Source organism: Denticeps clupeoides, chromosome 9, assembly GCF_900700375.1.
Source record: "Denticeps clupeoides chromosome 9, fDenClu1.1, whole genome shotgun sequence".
NCBI classification, from domain to species: Eukaryota; Metazoa; Chordata; class Actinopteri; order Clupeiformes; family Denticipitidae; genus Denticeps; species Denticeps clupeoides.
In genome coordinates this window covers 20,913,236-20,932,397 of record NC_041715.1, presented here as the reverse complement: position 1 = coordinate 20,932,397, position 19,162 = coordinate 20,913,236, and the positions used below count along the sequence as shown (strand labels likewise).

Genomic DNA, 19,162 nt, shown 5'->3' with positions numbered 1-19,162 from the left:
TACCCACATTAGACATGAAGAGAATCACTTTAACTAGACAAGTAAGATTTTACTCAGCAGGAGTTGATTAATTAAAGGACAGAGAGACCCAACACTGAGTTGTGAGCTGCACATACTGACATGTTTATTGGCAGAAATAAAATATGATCTTTATATTGGAACACATGTAACCATATCAATGATCTGAAGTTAAATGAGAACCCATCTATATTATCTAGATCTTACTAATATAAAATAATTAAATATGTAAATTCTCATTGTATTGCATACAGTACAAAATTTATCAAATTGAAAAGCATCACACCTCACCTCCCTGATATAAAGTTTAAGATTTGGCAGAATTCCATCTAATGGGCTGATGGATTCACCTCTCCTCGTACCTAGAGCCAAGGCATCTACTTCCCTTGACAAGATCAAGCCCCAACATGCACCTCCATCTCCATAATATCATTTAACATCAAACCCTGTTCCTCCATCTCCATAATACCATCCAACATCAAACTACGCTCCTCCATCTCCATAATACCATCCAACATCAAATCACGCTCCTCCATCTCCATCTCCACTCACCAGACCCAACAACTGATCCCTCATCAGAACTTCACATCCACACTTTCAGCAAGCATACTGGTTAGTGCAAGCAGTCATATTATCAACATCTACACAAAACTACACAAAGCCATTCACACACACACACACACACGCACACACAAATACAGAAAAGTCCATAGCAGGAGCAGCACAGCAGCACTGGACCCATCCAGTCAGTGGCTGACCCTGAGATGAGAGGGGAATATTTTTCAGAGACCTGAGAGAACAGAACTAGAATTCTGATCACCTTTTGCAGATGTAGGAGTGTGCTGGATCTCTCATTATTCATTATGATACTGGTAAGTTATTGATTAATAACTATTATCAATAATAAACTTATCAAAAGTACTGTATCATATTTCCCAAACGTCACAGGGCAAAAAGCACATCCAGAGTCCATGATCTTCATAATAACACCAACCAATCAAAAGACAGAACAAAATCTGGATACTCATTATTTACCAACCCTACTCTAAACCCAGTATGTAGATGTTGAAAACAGGATATTTCTGCATGATCATCTCTGACAGACAGGAAGTGGCGAGCTGATCTCATGAAGGTGTGGTCCAGGGTGTGTTGGGTGAAGGTTGAGTCTGTGTGGAACCATCTAGGTGAGGGTATTACACAAGGCCTGATATCATCTCCACACACTAAGCAGGCTGATCAATGACACATCTGTACTGATCCAGATGTTCTACAATAAAGGACAGTGAAATAGGACAGGTTTCCAGTTTTCTGGTTATAGTTGAGTCCCCATCACCATAAAAATGCAAAATGATGAGTATACCATATAGCACAATAAAATACAAGTTATAATTACAAATTATAATATCACCCAGCCACACTGTGTATGGCTTTTAAATTATATATTTCCTAGTGCTGTATTTTGTACAATTGAGTTTTTTTTTTTTACAGAAAAGAAAATCTTATTCCACTTAAATAAGCAATTAAAAAAAAGTGAAATATTTGGCCATGGTTGATAAACACTGGCCTTGAGAGATGAATGCCTCAAAGAAATAATTAACAGATTACTAAAAATAAAAGATCTACAAGTGATCAGCTTATTTAATTGAGCTGCTTGCGTGGACGAGGTGGAGATGTTACACTACAGTCCCATAGATCAGTGCTCCCCCTCTCCCACTGGTATGTCCTCCTCAAAGCGGAACCTTTTGGTGTGTGGTGAGTCCAAGAAGTTCTCCTTGTCCTCAGGGTCCTCGGGAGGGGCAGCCCACTTGCCACCGCTGCTCCTTTCGCAGGGTGTGCGGGGCGTTGAGGGCGTGACCTCAGGGCCAGTGAACTGCTGCCACAGCCAGGGGTGGGTCATGCAGTCTGCAGCACTGGGTCGGTCCCTATGGGTGACAGTGAAAGTGGTTGTTTTTGCATCGGTGATACGAGTCCTGCTAGGAGACCACTGTTCAGTGGATTTGGTGTCTCAGAAGAGAAGATTTCAGCTGGAATGGTATGAAGTCATGATTAGTCATGAGCCACTCACTCAGGGGTTTTCAGTAGCAGCTTGCGGATGAAGTCCACTGCAAGTTCAGACACCCTGGAGAAGGCCTCACAGCTGTAGTCAACGTTCACCTGGGACACGTTCAGGAAGGTCTCCTGCTTGTCATCTCCAGCAAACGGCGACTCGCCTGTCACCAGCATGTAGGCGATCACACCCACACTCCTGTGGACCATGACATCACACAGGTTACATGAGATCAAAAAGAGCAAGGAACGAGGAAACAGGAAGTTGTGGTAGTGTTACTGTTGAAGGCAGGTCAGAACTCACCACAGGTCTGTTGCTGTGGTGATCGGCTCATAATTCAGGATCTCTGGAGCTGATAGGGAAGTAGCACAATGGTGTTAGATTTTTTTCTTCTTTCTCTGAATGATTAATTACTCACATGAATGGGGGGGCGGAGCTTACCCACATACTCAGGTGTGCCCAGGATTTCGCGCAGTTCTCCAGTTGTGCCGAGCCGACGGGCCAATCCAAAGTCCACAATCTTGATGTCCCCTAAAGGGGTCAGGCTGGTCAGCAGAATGTTCTGGGGCTTTCAGAGAGAGATCATGTGTGAGATATTAGTCATCTAGGTTGTGATATCATGCCAAATTCCCCAAAATGAAACACCATGTGTCTGATCTCAGAAGTGGCTGGCTTTCAGTTTCTGCACATAATGCAAGCTTCCCATCTGAAGATGTTGTGCACTGTGAATAGTTCAACAGTCAACACAACAAGGTTAGGTGCATCTAAACAGAAGAAGCAGCAGGAAATTAACTGTAATTTCCACCCATGAAATGTTGACACACCATGATTTTCTTGAGGAATAGCACACATTACTCCAAATATTAACATTAATAATTACAATAAATGGGCAACATGATTGATGTGCAGTAGTGGGTCAACCTTCAGGTCAAGGTGCACCACACCACTCTGGTGCAGGAGGTGGACACCCTCCAGGGTCTGTCTGATTAGCCGAGTGATCTGAACTTCTGGTAAAGGCTCCTCTGATGCACAGTGATCGAATATCTCTCCTCCTGCAGCGCTGTAACACATACAGTAAATATTATCAACAGACCGATGTGGCAGATCATCTCAACAATTGGGAACAATTAACATCATTTTTGACTGAGGTAGAAATAATGTTTAGTCTCAATAAATGCCAGTGATTTTCAGGTCCTCTTTACAGAGCACCACAGTGATGTGGTGTTAGTTCTCTCTGACCAATCAGGACGCAGTGATTCACCTTTCAAAACCACTTCACCATGACGCCTGGAACATGGGCATAATAAAGTAAATACAGTCAGGTCCATAAATATTGGGACATCGACACAACTGTAATCTTTTTGGCTGTAGACACCACAATATATTTGAAATGAAAGACTTTCAGCTTTATATTGAGGGTATTTACACCCAAATCAGGTGAACAGTGTAAGGGACTAAAAGTAATGGGACAAATTATCCAAACTAAATTCATCAAACTTTCAGTTTATAACACTTGGTTGCAAATCCTTTGCAGTAAATAACGGCCTGAAAATGCAGACGCTGGGTTCCATCCCTGGTGATGCTCTGCCTGGCCGCTACTATGACTGTCTTCAGTTCCCTGCAGTTTTGTCTTCAGCCAGTGAAATGCTGCTCAAGCAAATTCAGGTCATTCAGTTAATTGGCCAACTGCATGTCATTCCACTTCTTTGACTTAAAAAAACTCTTTGGTTGCTTTCACGGTATGTTTCAGGTCATTGTCCATCTGCACGTACAAAGAATTCCAAAGCATTTAGCTGAATATGAGCAGATTCTATTGGCAAAAACACATCTGAATTTATCCTGCTGCTATTGTCAACAGTCACATCATCAATACATAAAGGGACCCAGTTCAATTGGCGGCCATACACAGGGTATCTGAGGGTTTAGGGGAGCCAAATGTAAGACTTTTTTAAGATAAAATTTTAGACCCTGCATCATGATCACTGTGAGGGCAAGACGAGCTTCTAAAATACAATATTGATTGTATTTTATCTTAAGTAGTATATTATTTCATACATACATTTTCCTTCGAAATGTATGTAATTTTTCATGTACTGCACAAAACACATATTAGAAATGATTTTCAGCTTTGTTCTGCACAGACAGAAAGTAGTGTACTAGGACAAGTACCAGGGTTTAGTAGCCTAGTGGGTAACACACTCGCCTATGAACCAGGTTCAAATCCCACTTACTACCATTGTGTCCCTGAGCAAGACACTTAACCCTAAGTTGCTCCAGGGGGACTGTCCCTGTAACTACTGACTGTAAGTCGCTCTGGATAAATGCTCTAAATGTAATGTCAGTGTTTTTTCAGAAAAATTACACCACCACCACGCTTCACTGATGAAGTGGTATGGTTCCTTTACTTCTCCATAATCTTCTCTTCACATCACTCTGATACTCCTGTAGTTGATACATACAATGCTGTTCCAATACTGTAAAGGCCTTTTTACAGGTTGCTTGGCAAACTCTGATCTGGCCTTTGAGGCTCATTAATGGTTTTGATCTTGTGGTGAACCATAAAGTCTTCTCTTGATTGCTGACTGAAACACATACATCTCCCTCCTGGAGAGTGTTCTTCATCTGGCCAAATGTTCTGAACAAGAAAATAATCCACCAGTTGGTTTCCATGGTCTTCCAGATCTGCTGGCCTTGTATTTTGGCCAGTGTGTTTTTCCTTTTTAAGAATGTTCTAAACAGTTGGTTTGGCCACACATGTTTTTGATGTTTGTCTGATGGGTTTGTTTTTATTCATATTTACTCATGTTGAGAGTTTACAGCAACACATTCCAAATGCAAATTGCAGACTTGGAATAAACTATACAGTCATGGCCAAAAGTTTAAAGAATGAAACAAATACAGATTTTCACAAAGTTTGCTGCTTCAGTGTTTCAAGATATTTGTCAGTTATAATTACAAACATTTTATATGTTTACAAGGTTTTTATTGACAATTACATCAAGTTTATTTACATCAAATTTACATATTTTGCAGAATATCAGTCTGTCCTTGATGTTTTTCTTAGGGAAAAGTTGCTTCATTCTTGTGGCCCACCAGGCCATACTCCAAAAGTCTTCGCATCACTGTGTGTGCAGATGCCTGCTGCTATCTTTAGGAGACGGTCCTATCGATTGCTGGACTTTCTCGGGTACCCTGAAGCCATCTTCCCAACCCTTGAACTTCTCTCCTTGAAGTTTTTAATGGTCCAATAAATGGTTGAATTAGGTGCAATCTTAGTAGCAGCAATCTCCTTGCCTGTGAAGCCCTTACTATGCAACGCAGTGATGACTATACATGTGTCCTTGCAGGTAACCGTGGTTAACAGAGGAAGAACAATTTAAAGCATCCAGTCTGCTAGTTACAACAGAATGATCTCCAGCCTTGGGCTACTTAATACTCTCACTTGTGTTAACAAGAGGATCACTGAAATGATCTCAGCAGGTTCATTTTCATGGTAGGACTCTTCAAGAAGGACTCTTCATAACATTCTGGAGTGTATGCAAATTGGCTTTATAAAAACAGAAGCAGCAAACAAGTATTTGTGTCATTCTCAAAATGCATGGCCACGACTGTAGACCTTTAATCTGAGATAAGACTGTATAATAATGCACAGAGCGACTGCTTGCCATGGGTGACTGGTGTAGGACACTCACTATTCCAGCAGCAGGACGATGTCATGGTCCGTCTCGTACACGGAATGCAGGTTCACGACCCGCGGGTTGTTGCGGGCCAACTCCAGCACGGCTATTTCATGGATGACCTCCACCCGGCAGTCACGACCCCGCCTTCGTTTCTTCAAGAACTTTGCAGCAAACACCTTACCTGTGGCCTTCTCCACACAGCGCTTTACCACAGCAAACTTTCCTCTGGAGGAAACAAGGAGAGAAGATTTCTGAGGACCGACTCTGCTTATTTACAGAATACTTAACACAACTGGTCATGTCCATTTCACATGTAATTATCTTATCCCAGTGATCTACAGCAGAGGAACACCACATGAACAATATTATAACTAATATATGTAACTTCATGTCAGAATTATACAGTCATATAGGAATCAAACAGTAAACCGTCGTATATGAATCTGTAAGAGGTAAAATAAATGTGAAAAAAGAGAGTTCTGTTTGTTATCAACACAAACCTGGAGGAGCTACGATCGGGTTCTGCCGGATTTTACTGCACCACGTATTTACAGTCACGCTGCACAGTACTGCTCATGTGTTACGTGTTAAAATGCAGCTTGTAAGTATCAGAATAGAAACACCCTCAGGTACACATACGAGTTCATCTGTCATGCGTGGCGTTCATTTCATGGACTCTCTGAACATGTATTTACAACTTCCTATTTATTACCGTTCTCATCAGAGAACCAAACCACAGATATCAGCATCGAACAACTGGGACAGAGCTTTTGGCTGCGAACCAACTATTACAGTAATTCCTCTTGCAGATGTTGGAGCGACTCCACAACACCGTGTAAGGGGTCCACTCAGCACAGATCCCGCATGCAGTATTAGTGGAGAAAAAATTTGTTCCTTTTTATAACATTCTTTATCATTTTGTCCGCTGGGGATCTGATGTGTTTTTGTGTGTGTATATGCGTGTCACACATAGCAGCAACAAATAATAAGACTGAAACAGATAACAGTCTCATCCAGAGGGCCGTGTGGCCCTGTCATCCAGGACTCGGGCCTGCATGCCACAGCTGAGAAGATCACGAGGCGTCTGAAGGCTGCTAAACAACAGCCATTACAGATGAATTCATCTGATGGAGGAGCAAAATGTGTAAAAACCGCATCACAGATGAGTTGAAATGGGGGAAATCCATCAAACTGTTCCTTTAAGCAGTATAAGTAACAACAGCCAGTCAGTGAACAGTGGTGATTAGAATGACAGAATTTCACTGAGGCATGCTGACCACCACAGGAAGGTGGTTGGTGCTTGTGACCAGTCATAAACCGTTTACTGGTTCCCAGTGGTCCTTGGGTTGTGTCTTGAGCATGCAACAGGAGAGGACATGGTGTGATGAAAGCGTCAGTACAGTGCGCACATGTTCATCTGACAGACGCAGAAGGAGCAGCATGATGGAGAAATGGGGAAGTGGAAGGTGTGATTTCCTGTTTGTTAGTTAAAGAGCCGTGGTTCCTCAAACTCCACTTCCTTCCTCTGCTGCTCTGAACAAAACGAAACACTGTGTGGCGAAGAAAGAAAGAAACAGAGTCTCGGATGACCTCGTTCCTGGCACGGGGGACACACTTCAGACTTACCCACAATGCACCGAGAGAGCAGACACTGGCAGAGATGTTCCACCACAACCCTCCTATCAGAAGCTCAGTGTCCAGTACACTGTACACACACATAACACCATCTTCTCCAACTGTTCCCCACTCATGCATTATTATTATTATTACAGTCAATGAGATCACTGCAGATCACTGACATCACTGACATGTTTCCTTTGGTGTCATGGCAACCACACAAACAACAGGAACCCTGCACTTTCTAACCCATTTCATCCAAATGTTCTACCTGCACCAAAACACCTCAGAACAACATGAAGACCATCTTGTCTCTGTTGTGTTGCTTCTGGACAGTGGAGATACCAGTGATCCACCTTTATTCCCAGATCCAGCACTTTATTCCCAGATTAGTTACAACCTGGTCGTTTAGATAGTTAAACTGGTTCCCCACGTAGTTTGACCACCTTCTCGGTAAGTTCTCGCACACTCCAGCTGCCCGTCAACCGAACGCACGCAGTCCATTTTGAGCGGCTTTTTTGAGGAAGTGATGAATTTCCGGTCGATGGTAGTTATGCTGTTATACGGGGAGAACCTGGTGTTACTACTGATGAACAGAAGGAGCTTACCTGCCCAGCTCGCCCGTCAGGTGGTACAGCGCGTCCAGCGGGTCGCCCAGGATGGGGGTCTGGATGTCCCCCAGTAGCCCCGCTCCTCCGCTCCGGCTGTCCAGCCGCTTCCTCGCCATCTTCACCTCGGTCCAAAGTCCCCGAGCGCGCAGCTTGTTCAGAGTGTCAAACTAACTCAACTAAACTAAACTCATCCGAATTCAGCGAAACCGAATGTGACCCGTCCCCACTCTTACGGCGCGAGTAGAAGCCAGGACCCCGCTCTACATTCCACGCGGCGGACACGGAAGCCGGAGGCGGACGTCCACGTTCCCCGCAGGCCGGGTTTCATCACAGGCGGACGCACAAACCCGCTCTTCCCCCTACGGACCTCCGGCCGACGCCGCCGGGGTAAAATCCGCCACAGGGCACCGGCTCCAGAGGCGGGGAGAGGAGCGGAGCGGAACCGGCGGACGTCAGGAGAGCCTCCGCCCGAGTTCCGCAACACTTCCTGCGTCACGATAGCGAGGAGCGCGCGCACTACTAACACCACTGCTAGTTGTAGTAGCGCGCGCAATACTAGCAATACTAGTACCGCTACTAGTTGTAAAAGCGCGCGCACTACTAGCAATACTAACACCGCTACTAGTTGTAGTAGCGCGCGCACTACTAGCAATACTAACACCGCTACTAGTTGTAGTAGCGCGCACTCTACTAGCTAAACCAACACCGCTACTAGTTGTAGCAGCGCGCGCACTACTAGCAATACTAGTACCACTACTAGTTGTTATAGCGCACGCACTACTACTGCACACGGCTGTCAGGAACTGTCATATTAGAGATGTTAATACAAAAAAACTTTCATTCCCTGCGAACTGTGTGTTCGGTGTGTAGAGAAACTACTGTTTGTTTCATTCCTTGGATATAAGTTGGCGCCATGTCTGTTTTAATAGTAATTGTACATCGTAGTAAAGTAGTAAGTTTCACCCATGTAATAAACATCGCCGTGAATTTGGACCGGGAGTAGAGCTGTGGGTCTGGTTCTTCTAGAAGTTGTTGGGCTTGATTTGAATCGGAGCAGCCATCACGTGACCGCGTGAGGGAGTGGAGCTCCGGGGTCTGGTTCATCTAGAAGTTCTTGGGTTAGATTTAAATCTGGTCAGACATCACGTGACCGCGTGTGGGAGTGGAGCTCTTGGTGTGGTTCTTCTAGAAGTTCTTGGGTTTGAATTTGGTCAGCGTCCTCAAGTGAGCGCCTCCTGCAGGATGAACGTTTAACTTAAGCTATATCCATCACAGACCTAGGACCTTCTCAGGACCACACGAGTAGAGAGTGTCTGGGGAATATAAGTGTAAGATGGGAAGTCGCAGGTTCATGGCGTCTCCTGTTTTGGTGGGCGAAACTTTTTTTTTTTTAGTGAAGTGATTGTCACATGTGATACACAGCAGCACAGCACACGGTGCACACAGTGAAATTTGTCCTCTGCATTTAACCCATCACCCTGAGTGAGCAGTGGGCAGCCATGACAGGCGCCCGGGAGCAGTGTGTGGGGACGGTGCTTTGCTCAGTGGCACCTTGGCGGATCGGGATTCGAACCGGCAACCTGATTACGGGGGCCGCTTCCTTAACCGCTACATGTTCACCCAACACAGATGAGTAAAAAAAAAACAAAAGAAGCCTTTTCACTCTAAGTTGTATTGCAATAATGATGGACACTCTGCTTGCCCCAAACCTTTGGTACAGTGCAAAATATGAATTTAAACACACAACAGGACACATGTGCATGATAACACTATGTACAGACATGGAATGGAGGATATAGACAATATATCACTTCATCCAGTACCATATGAGATGAGCCGACACATGATTTCTGGGCTACTAATCAATCAATCAAATCAGATGATCAAACTGTGGAGGTGGTACAGAAACCAGAATCAACCATTATAGTAATTCTTCATGCAGAAGCTAGTCCAGCATGCAATGTGGAGCTACTCCACAACACCGTGTAAGGGGTCCACTCAGCACAGACCCCGCATGCAGTATTAGTGGGTCACATCCGGATATACACACACTCGTTCTTTTTTATCTTCTTTCGTCATTTTATCCACTGTGGATTTGATTTCTTTATCGTAGCCAAACTTGTGATGATGTGTCCTACGTCAAATGTGTGTGTGTGTGTTTGTGCGTGTGTCACACATAGCAGCAACAAATAATAAGACCGAAACAGATAACAGTCTCATCCAGAGGGCCGTGTGGCCCTTTCCTCCAGGACTCGGGCCTGCATGCCACAGCTGAGAAGATCACGAGGCGAGACATGCAATGACTACACATCCCACTACTGGATATGGTGCTGAAATGGCACATCATACACACTACACTTTACTCGGAAAGTACTCGACTCCACATGCCTGTTTAAAGGAACAGCTTGTAGTATTTTCAGTGATGTACTTAGGATTGTACAATAAAAAGTATTGGGAGGAAGCTGCTTGTTCACCCCTGGTCTGAAGGCTGCTAAACAACATCCATTACAGATGAATTCATCTGATGGAGGAGCAAAATGTGTAAAAACCACATCACACATGAGTTGAAATGGGGGAAATCCATCAAACTGTTCCTTTAAGCAGTATAAGTAACGACAGCCAGTCAGTGAACAGTGGTGATTTGAATGACAGAATTTCACTGAGGCATGCTGACCACCACAGGAATGTGGTTGGTGCTTGTGACCAGTCATAAAGGAGTTTACTGGTTCCCAGAAGTCTTTGGGTTGGGTCTTGGGCATGCAACAGTTGTCTTGAATCAGTCAGGATGAAGAGATTTCCCTCTCTAGTGTCCACCAACAGACACAACAGCACAGCCTCCGTCCTGCAAGCCACACGTGAGGTGAAGTTTCCACTCTTCGGTTCCCCGCATCTTCTTCAGTCCACACTGAAGGTGATCAAAGTCCTTACATTCATGACATTTGATACATTCAAGTGTCCACTGGAGAGTGTGTGTGTGTGTGTGTGTGAGAGAGAGAGAGAGAGACGGTACATAATTATACGCTGAAGAATCTGAGGCAAGACTGTGTGTGTGTCAGTCTCACAGATGAGTTGGTGAGGAACTACACATGGTATTCTTCTTGTTAAAGGCTAGTTAGACTGAGTTTTAGTGCACCGCAGGGTCAGAGGTGCTGTGATGGTGGTAGTAGTGGAAGATGGGTGGTGCTGTCACTCCAGACCAAAGGTGCTAGTCTCCTCCACAGCTGTCAGCAGCTTCTCGTAGAGCATGGAGAATGAGGGGTAGGGTGGAAGGTCCAGACGGTTGAAGCAGGTGTGAGCCCTGGTAAAGAACACACACACACACACACACATTTAGTGTTTCAGTCTGATTGATGGTGAAGTGACACAATCTGTTGAAGGAATAGAAAAGTTCCGGTGACAACCGTGGAAGGGAGGTGGTTTTGCCCCACTTCTCCACACAGAACCGGCGTGGACCATTACTGCCCCTCAGAGAGGCAAACCCTTCGTATGGAATGCTGGACGTGCCTGTAACAAACTGCAAAGACGTCAATAAGTTAGAGTCTTCAGCAACGTTCACACTGCAGTCGATCTGCTCGTTCATATGTACTTTTCATTATATGTTTATTAGCTGTGGCTAATATCTATAGTTGTTTTTCACGACCTGTCTTAATTTGAGTTTTAGTCTAGTCTTCACATCAAGCTGTCGTTTTAGTTATTATTTTAGTTAGTCTTTGTCACATCCAGACTCATTTAGTCCATTCATTTTTCAGTCGACTAAAACATTTGCGTCTTATTTTAGTCATTTGAATTAATCAACAATATTAAATTATATTTATCATCACATGACCAGCATTTACGTTGCATCTTGTCTACTAACATCAGAACCCAGGGTGAAGTGAAAATGAAGTGATTGTCATTGTGATTCACAGCACAGCACACAGTGACACAACAAAATGTGTCCTCTGCTTTTAATCCATCACCCTTTGTGAGCAGTGGGCAGCCATGACAGGCGCCAGGGGAGCAGTCTGTGGGGACGGTGCTTTGCTCAGTGGCACCTCAGTGGCACCTTGGCAGACCAGGATTCAAACCTTCTGATTAAGGGGCCGCCTCCTTAACCGCTAGGCCACCACTGCCCCTGAAGTGGTCAAGTGAACCACAATGTACAACATTGTTGTACAGAAGACTCGGACACTGTGAATATCATGGATATGGTCTTGCATCAGATTCAGTGCTGTTTCTCATTAAATCTGAATGGCACCTGGAAATGTGAATGCAGCATCAGAATCAGAATGTGCTTGTCTTTGGTTAATATTGTGACTAGATCCAAGGTCACTATCAGCATCAACACAACTGACACAGTAAACCCAGTAAACTCCACGGTCCTTGTGAAGTGGGAGGAGATGTTTCTCTCATCTTGTTCACCCAGCATTCACTACAGTGAGAGGCAGGTAGCTTGGTCATGTTACTACTGTGTTACTACTATTGTATTTGTGTTAGTTAGTTGTGCTCCTATCAGTGGTCTTTTGGGGTTTAAAAGTTGTTCCTGTTTTGGGTCACTACTTACATGTGACAGAGTTATTAGTACACTGAGCTAGTACACCAGCTAGTCTGGCTCCTTGGCAATCACTATATCACCAAAACACTGTGGTGCTAGACCAGGACCTGTGATAAAAAAAAAATCCACCTGTGATGTAAATTTCCCACTTGTGGGACTAATAAAGTATCATCTTATCTGATCTTTTAAAAGTGTATAACATTACAGAACACAATGCAAAAGAGAAACGAATAAAGGAACATCAACTATTCTCTAGTAACATCCAAGCAGCATGCTGTTTCACCTGCAGCAGTCTCAGCCTCTGTTCGTTGTTGAACCTCTCCACTGTGGCCCAAAACCATCGGATCACTATGTGGTTGTCATGGTAACCTGGGCAGAGAGATTGGGTCTTGTTCTTATTAATGATGTAATGGACTCTGATATCCCATATTCCCACGCAGGCAGTGGCTACAATTCAGCAGTTCTGAGGGAACTGTAAGCTGAACCCTCATTATCCTGGTCTGACATCTACTCCCCCATACCTCCTCTGTACTCTGTGTTGTTCCTCCAATCTCCAAGGTCGATTTCAGCAGTTCCTGCGATGACAAGCTCCAGCTCACGGGCATCAAACACAGAAACCAGTCGCACATCTACAACCTGGCGGACAGAGCATTAGAAATGAAGACTGCCCCAATAAGGTCAAAGGTCCTTCAAGCATAATAAACACTGCACTGTACCTCGTAGAAGCCTCGCACAAGGCTCTCTGTCTGCTGGGCAACTCCTCTCTCGATGCGCCATTTCACCATCCGCTCAATGTACTCTTTCTTGTTCTTCTCCGAAACAGCAATCCCTGACCCTCCAGGCTTTAGCTCCCTCTCTGTAATCTGCAGGAGACAGGAGACAGGAGTCCTAGTTACTAATTACTCGCTGGAAACCAGACTAGACTTTATATTTATGGCATTTGTCAGATGTCCTAGAGCTCCTTAACATGATTGTAGCATAATTGAATAATAGCCATAATAATTTTAGCATTATAATTCATGATTTGATGAGTAAATATACTCTTGCTATTTGCATAGAAATAATTGGAATATTAATTAACCATATTTAAAATGGCCAATGATCTGTGTGCCTGAAAATAAAATGTACACTGATTATAAAAACACCTATAGTGTCAGTAATTTACTAAAAAAATCAAACAACTCAAGCTGAAATTAAAATGTTACTTATTATCAAGCTCATAAAATGCAGTGCCCCTTTCCTGATATCTTAATTTTCGTGCATATTTGTCACACTTGATGTTTCAGATCAAACTATTTTAAAGATTTAAAGATTTAAATAAAAGTAATGAGTTTTATTTCTTAATCACTTAAAAATATAATTTGTTTAATATTTAATATTGACTAATGATCTGAAAAACATAAGCATGAAAAACATGCAAAAATATAGATATCAGGAAGGGGGCACTGAACTGTATGAGCAAGATAATAAGTAACATTTCATTTTCAGCTTGAGTTGTTTAAGTTTTGTTCCAGTTTTGTGCTGTAGGAATTAGATTCAGCAGGGGTGAGGTTAGTGGAGAAGTTGCTTAGGAGTTTCTGATAATGCAACAGATTCGAGTGAAGCTGTGATTTCTTATATTCCTTCTCCGCTGCTTCCCTTCGGGCGCAGGGGGGGAAGGCCTTTTGGGTTTAGAAGATAGAGGACAGAGATGATCCACAGAAAGGGAAAGTGAATAGAGTTAGTGGCTGTTTCCAGGGATAAAGAGATCCAATAGGTAGACTGAGGGTGAAGGACAGTAAGTGATGGTCAGAGATGTAAAGGGGAGTGGGAAAAAGGTTGGTAGGTGGAGAGGAATGACTGAAGACCAGGTCCAGGACATTCCCTCTTTTGTGGGTGGAAGAGCTGCTGCTGTTGGCCAAGGGGAAGAAGGCAAGACGATTTAAATTTGTCAAGGTTGAAGTCACCTAGGAGAGATAAAGGGGTGTCTATGGGAATATTGCTGAGCAGAGTCTCCAATTTATCAATAAAGGTTCCAAGTGACCCCGGAGGGCAATATATGACAATGAGAAGGATGTTCACCGGACAAGAAACTGAGACTGCATGAAACTGAAAAGAAAAAAAAACTTTTCTCAGTCTCTCTCAGAGTGTGGTAGAAACAATAGGCAGAAGAGACACCAGCAGGTGTAGCTGTATTCATTTGGGATATCCAAGTCTCTATTAATGCCAAGACGTCCAGGGAGAGGAGAGTAGTAAGTAAGGGCAGAGATGAAGTCAGCTTTTTAACAGCAGACTGGCAGTTCCAGAGCCCACCTACCACTCTTGTTTGAGAAGTAGATGACAAAATGGGGTAGATGAGGTGGCTGGAAACCGAGCCTCTGTAGTGTGAAAATGCTCTCCTAAGCCTGTAGGAGATAGTTACTGAGATGGGTTTCAGATTTCAGGTTTCAGCTGCAGATTGCTGCAGCAGCTGCAAATATCAAGGTCATTCTTTTTTCCCAGTTACTAGGCCTTGCCAGGCTCTGGTCCAACATTTAGGCCGTGCTGGGCCCTAATAGCAAGTTTTCTTCCACAGTCAGTACAAGACCTGTACCTGCAGTATAAAATTTACATTTATGGCATTTATCAGATGTAGTTACAGGGACAGTCCCCCTGGAGACACTCATGGTTAAGATATGTTTGTGATTAAGGTAATGAGGAAGTCACAGAATCAGAGCACAGAACAGGGCTGGGAAGAGGGTGGTAATAGCCTAATGGGTAACACACTCACCTATGAACCAGAAGACCCCACTTACTACTAAGTTAAGCAAGACACTTAACCCTGAGTGTCTCCAGGAGGACTGACCCTGTCCAGAGCACCTTATAATAGGTAGTTAGGGACATAGTCAGGGACACAATGGTATGAAGTGTGGTTTGAACCTGGGTTCATAGGTGAGTGTGTTAGTCCCCCATTAGCCTACTACCACCCTCTTCCCAGCCCCGATCTGTGCTCTGGTTTTGTGACTTCCTCATTACCTTTCTACACTGTAACCAAAGAAGATGACCACCAAAATAAAAACATGGAAGGGACTCAAAGTTTCCACTTGTTCATAGATAGAATTTCTCTGCTCACTCTACTGATGAATTACTGTTTCATTGACTCTGTTTGCCCCTGTTTTAGATTTTTTCAGGACTGACACAGATTCACAGTATGACCCCTGCCTGTTTTACCACTCTCTCTGTCTGTCCCATTTATCACCTTGGCGTCACATCTGCGCTCAGACCGCGTGAGCATCACAGCCCCTCCCGCTGAGGAAACACGTCTCACTCACCACAAGCATACGGTCCTTCACTGCCTTTCCATCATAAACCCAGACTCAGCCAGTCCTCAATCATGCCCTCCTCAAAAAAAGTGTTTACGACACACTTAAACCCCAAGTTCTGGCTTTCTAGTGTTAGAAGAAAAAAGAATATTTTACAGACACATGAGGTCAGTCATGACTGACCTGTCCAAACACTTCTTCATTGACTGTGAAGGTGAGGTCCAGCATGTCCTCAATGTCATTGTCCTTCATCCACTGAAGGCTCTGGTGGAATTCTTCATCCAGGAATTCCAGGTCACTGAGGTCACAGGGGCTACAGAAGAATCAACCCAGTGTCAAAGTTTCACTCACACTCAACTTACACAACCCGATTGGTGGTATTTTGAATTAGAATTAGACTCACATGCGGAGCAACCCTTTGTAGAAAGGTCTGGTGAAGAAGGCATCTAGCAAATACTGGTGAATAAGAGCCAAGCCCAGCATTCGTCCACTAAATCGGAACCTGAAAATAACTGGCCAGTAAATCACCCTTCCATTCATTATTTTTTTCAAGCCTTCATTTGACTCACCAGTCATGATGGTTGTCCACAAAGGCAGACATTGGGCTGATCTGAACAGTGTAGGTGTCATTAGCTGAGTATTCGAAGAGCCCATAGTATGGGTTGAAAAGCTCCTGGGAGACCAGGAAAAAGAATTCCCTGGATGGGCCGCTATAGTCCAGACTGAAACACACACAGATGGGTGTGGCTGATTTCTCAGGCAGACTAAACAATCATCCACAGAGAGTCCTGCACCGGCACAACTCACAACTCACCCTTCCTCGCCCACAAAACTAACATACAGCTTGCTCCTCTGCAGGTCTTTTCGAGAGTAGCACATGATCTGGTTGAATGCATCCTCCAAAAGATGGTCTCTGCGAATGATAAGTCTGGAAACGGAGATATGCTTATGTTAGCATTTAAAAAGCATTTATTTAAAATAATAAATCCACAAAGTTCAGTTTTTTTTTTTACTTAAAAAAATGCCCTTGATTTTAGGGACTAAACAAAGCTCATGTTAAACTTTTTTGACAGTTTGTTATGATAAATATGTAATAAACTTAAAAGAAAACATAAAAGCGGACTGACAGCTAGGAGACCAGGTTTTTTTTTGGCTTTTAGGCTTTTCTGAGCCCAAGAATAGGGGTTTCTTTAGACCAAATATATCTGCATGCCAGATAAGCAAGCCCCTAGTTGAATTTTATTGTGCAGGATGGCTGTGATGTTATTGAATTACTGATGGTATGGAGCACAATGGCACGTCCAGTCCTCTGTTAGAAAACTGATAGCGATAATGATGGAAGCTGGAGGTCACAATGCTCCTGCACACTAATTGTGACCCTGCAGCCAATGGAACAATGCCTATTGTACAGTTCCTGTGCTTCATGACAACAGCACTCACTTCACTTTCCCAGGGCCCTGGCCATAGCCTTTGGTCTCCAGTTTACGGTAAAAGTTTCTCAGCTTGGCTTCAAAGTCACGTTTATAGGGAGCAGGAGCACGAGCATTTGGTCGAGAAGTACCTAAGTGAGACCAATAACAACATTAGGAACATGTGAAACCACCATCTATACAACTAATTAATTGCTAATAGTAGAATGCTTTGTGGAAAGAATTTCTCACCAGGAGAACTCTGAGGAGAGCCATGACTGTATCCAGACTGCAACAAGGCATGTGGAGGAACATACGACATCACTTCCTCTTCAAACAAGCTGCCGTAAGAAAGAGGCATCAGAAGATCATGTAAAAGTTGGATGCCCGGAACACAGGCCACAAAATGTACCCACCATGCACCTCTCTTCTAAAACAACTTCAATTATGGACACATTTATAAACACTGCAGCTGCTTCTTTTTCTACTCATGGGCTTGCAAACACAAGCACAATTTCGGTATGCAGATCATTCATTAGTGGGCCATCTGCTCACCAACATGCAGACAGCAGCCTCACCTCAGCAGAATTACAAGGTCAGCATCACTAGATAAGCGAGCCAACCCAGATGCCCCCTCACTGCGGATAAACTGCACTTTTTCTCTGCAGAAAAAAAACACAAATTAGGTTGTTACTGTCAGAGCTCCTCCTACAGTTCAAGAGTGGTGTGATTTTCTACTGTCACCACCATGAAGAGTGTTAAAGTTGAAGTTGTGTGAAGGAACCTGCAAGAGGGCTGAGGTTAGAGGAGGCAACCAGGCAACTCTTATAGTGTAGTAGTGGAGAAAGATGGCTATTACTATGCTGTGGCGGAGCGAGAGCAACTGGCGTAATTTGCACAGGAGTTACCCATTTCCGGACGGTTTTTAGAATTATCCGGGTTTTTGAAGTGATGATCATGTCATGGGGCAGTGGTGGTTGCTGGTTGGTGCCACTGAGCAAAGCAGCGTCCCCACACACTGCTCCCCGGGCACCTGTAATGGCTGCCAACTGCTCAGGGAAAAGCAGAGGACACATTCTGTTGTGTGCACGTGTGACAATCACTTCACTTTCACGGGCTTCCTACACGCCCCTTGTGCTAGTAGGCTGCCAGAACACCATTTCTAAATGTTATTTACTGTAAAATGTTATTTATTGTTTTTATAAAACACGGTTCATTCATCCCCTCCCCCTAATATTAATAAAAATGCCTCCTGACCTACTATTCAAACTGCATGAAATTTACATTTACATTTACATTTATGGCATTTGGCAGACGCCCTTATCCAGAGCGACTTACAATGTGCTTTCAAGTTACCATCGATGAAGATTCTCTACTGGTTACTGTGTTGGCCACATACCGTTAATAATCAATGAATCCTCAACAATGACTTTGACGAATGTATCATTCGACAGCTTAATAGATGTTGAAGGAACTCACTTGAGAGAGTGATTTCGGACGAGCTCCGGCTGTCTTTCCTGAAGTATGTCAAAGATGTTGGGTTGCCGTAGAAACGCAACAATCTTCTCATTGTATGCTGGGAGAACATCAGAAGTAGAAGTTACAGTGTATGTAATTGTTTTAAATTGTTCTCTGAACAGAAACTCACCCACTGGCACCATCTCGAGGTACTGATTCCGGCTCGACCCACTAAAGGTACTAGATGGCCGTGGGGTTGGTGGGCTCGGGGAACGGGATTCCTCCCCCACCTGTCATATAAGACAGTTGTTGGTAAGGAATGTTCTGGAAAGCCCAGTGATGCCACGTGGTGATGGCACATGAACGACTCACCTCCCCGGCACTGTGGCTGCGCTGGCGGCTCAGGTGCTGACGGTGGGCGAGGAGGCCACTGGAGCGAGAGCTCTGCAGAGGCAGCCGTGGGTCGATGAAGGTGGTGGTGCGGCAGTTATGGTCCACAAAGAAGCA

General features: G+C 44.0%; 2 protein-coding genes across 2 annotated transcripts in view; both read right to left on the bottom strand.

Annotated features, from left to right (window-relative positions):
* Positions 1 to 99: 99 nt before the first annotated feature.
* Positions 100 to 8,583, bottom strand: stk17b (serine/threonine kinase 17b (apoptosis-inducing)). The gene is made up of 7 exons (XM_028992073.1): positions 7,971 to 8,583; positions 5,758 to 5,970; positions 2,987 to 3,125; positions 2,507 to 2,633; positions 2,369 to 2,417; positions 2,084 to 2,263; positions 100 to 1,940 (listed from the first exon to the last, which is right to left on the bottom strand). Exons 1-7 carry the CDS (start codon positions 8,087 to 8,089, stop codon positions 1,712 to 1,714), a joined length of 1,056 nt encoding a protein of 351 aa, XP_028847906.1. The 5' UTR covers positions 8,090 to 8,583; the 3' UTR covers positions 100 to 1,711.
* A 1,057-nt stretch (positions 8,584 to 9,640) lies between these two features.
* Positions 9,641 to 19,162, bottom strand: part of hecw2a (HECT, C2 and WW domain containing E3 ubiquitin protein ligase 2a) — a 30,566-nt gene continuing 21,044 nt past the window's right edge. The window contains exons 16-30 of the mRNA XM_028991220.1: positions 19,028 to 19,162; positions 18,846 to 18,945; positions 18,677 to 18,773; positions 17,776 to 17,859; positions 17,450 to 17,538; positions 17,229 to 17,349; positions 16,603 to 16,716; positions 16,358 to 16,510; positions 16,192 to 16,290; positions 15,972 to 16,101; positions 13,224 to 13,370; positions 13,029 to 13,143; positions 12,791 to 12,876; positions 11,375 to 11,487; positions 9,641 to 11,271 (exon numbers count right to left, since the gene is read on the bottom strand). Of these exons, the coding sequence (XP_028847053.1) occupies positions 11,160 to 11,271; positions 11,375 to 11,487; positions 12,791 to 12,876; positions 13,029 to 13,143; positions 13,224 to 13,370; positions 15,972 to 16,101; positions 16,192 to 16,290; positions 16,358 to 16,510; positions 16,603 to 16,716; positions 17,229 to 17,349; positions 17,450 to 17,538; positions 17,776 to 17,859; positions 18,677 to 18,773; positions 18,846 to 18,945; positions 19,028 to 19,162 (1,695 nt within the window). The 3' untranslated portion in view covers positions 9,641 to 11,159. The remainder of the gene's footprint in view (positions 11,272 to 11,374; positions 11,488 to 12,790; positions 12,877 to 13,028; positions 13,144 to 13,223; positions 13,371 to 15,971; positions 16,102 to 16,191; positions 16,291 to 16,357; positions 16,511 to 16,602; positions 16,717 to 17,228; positions 17,350 to 17,449; positions 17,539 to 17,775; positions 17,860 to 18,676; positions 18,774 to 18,845; positions 18,946 to 19,027) is intronic.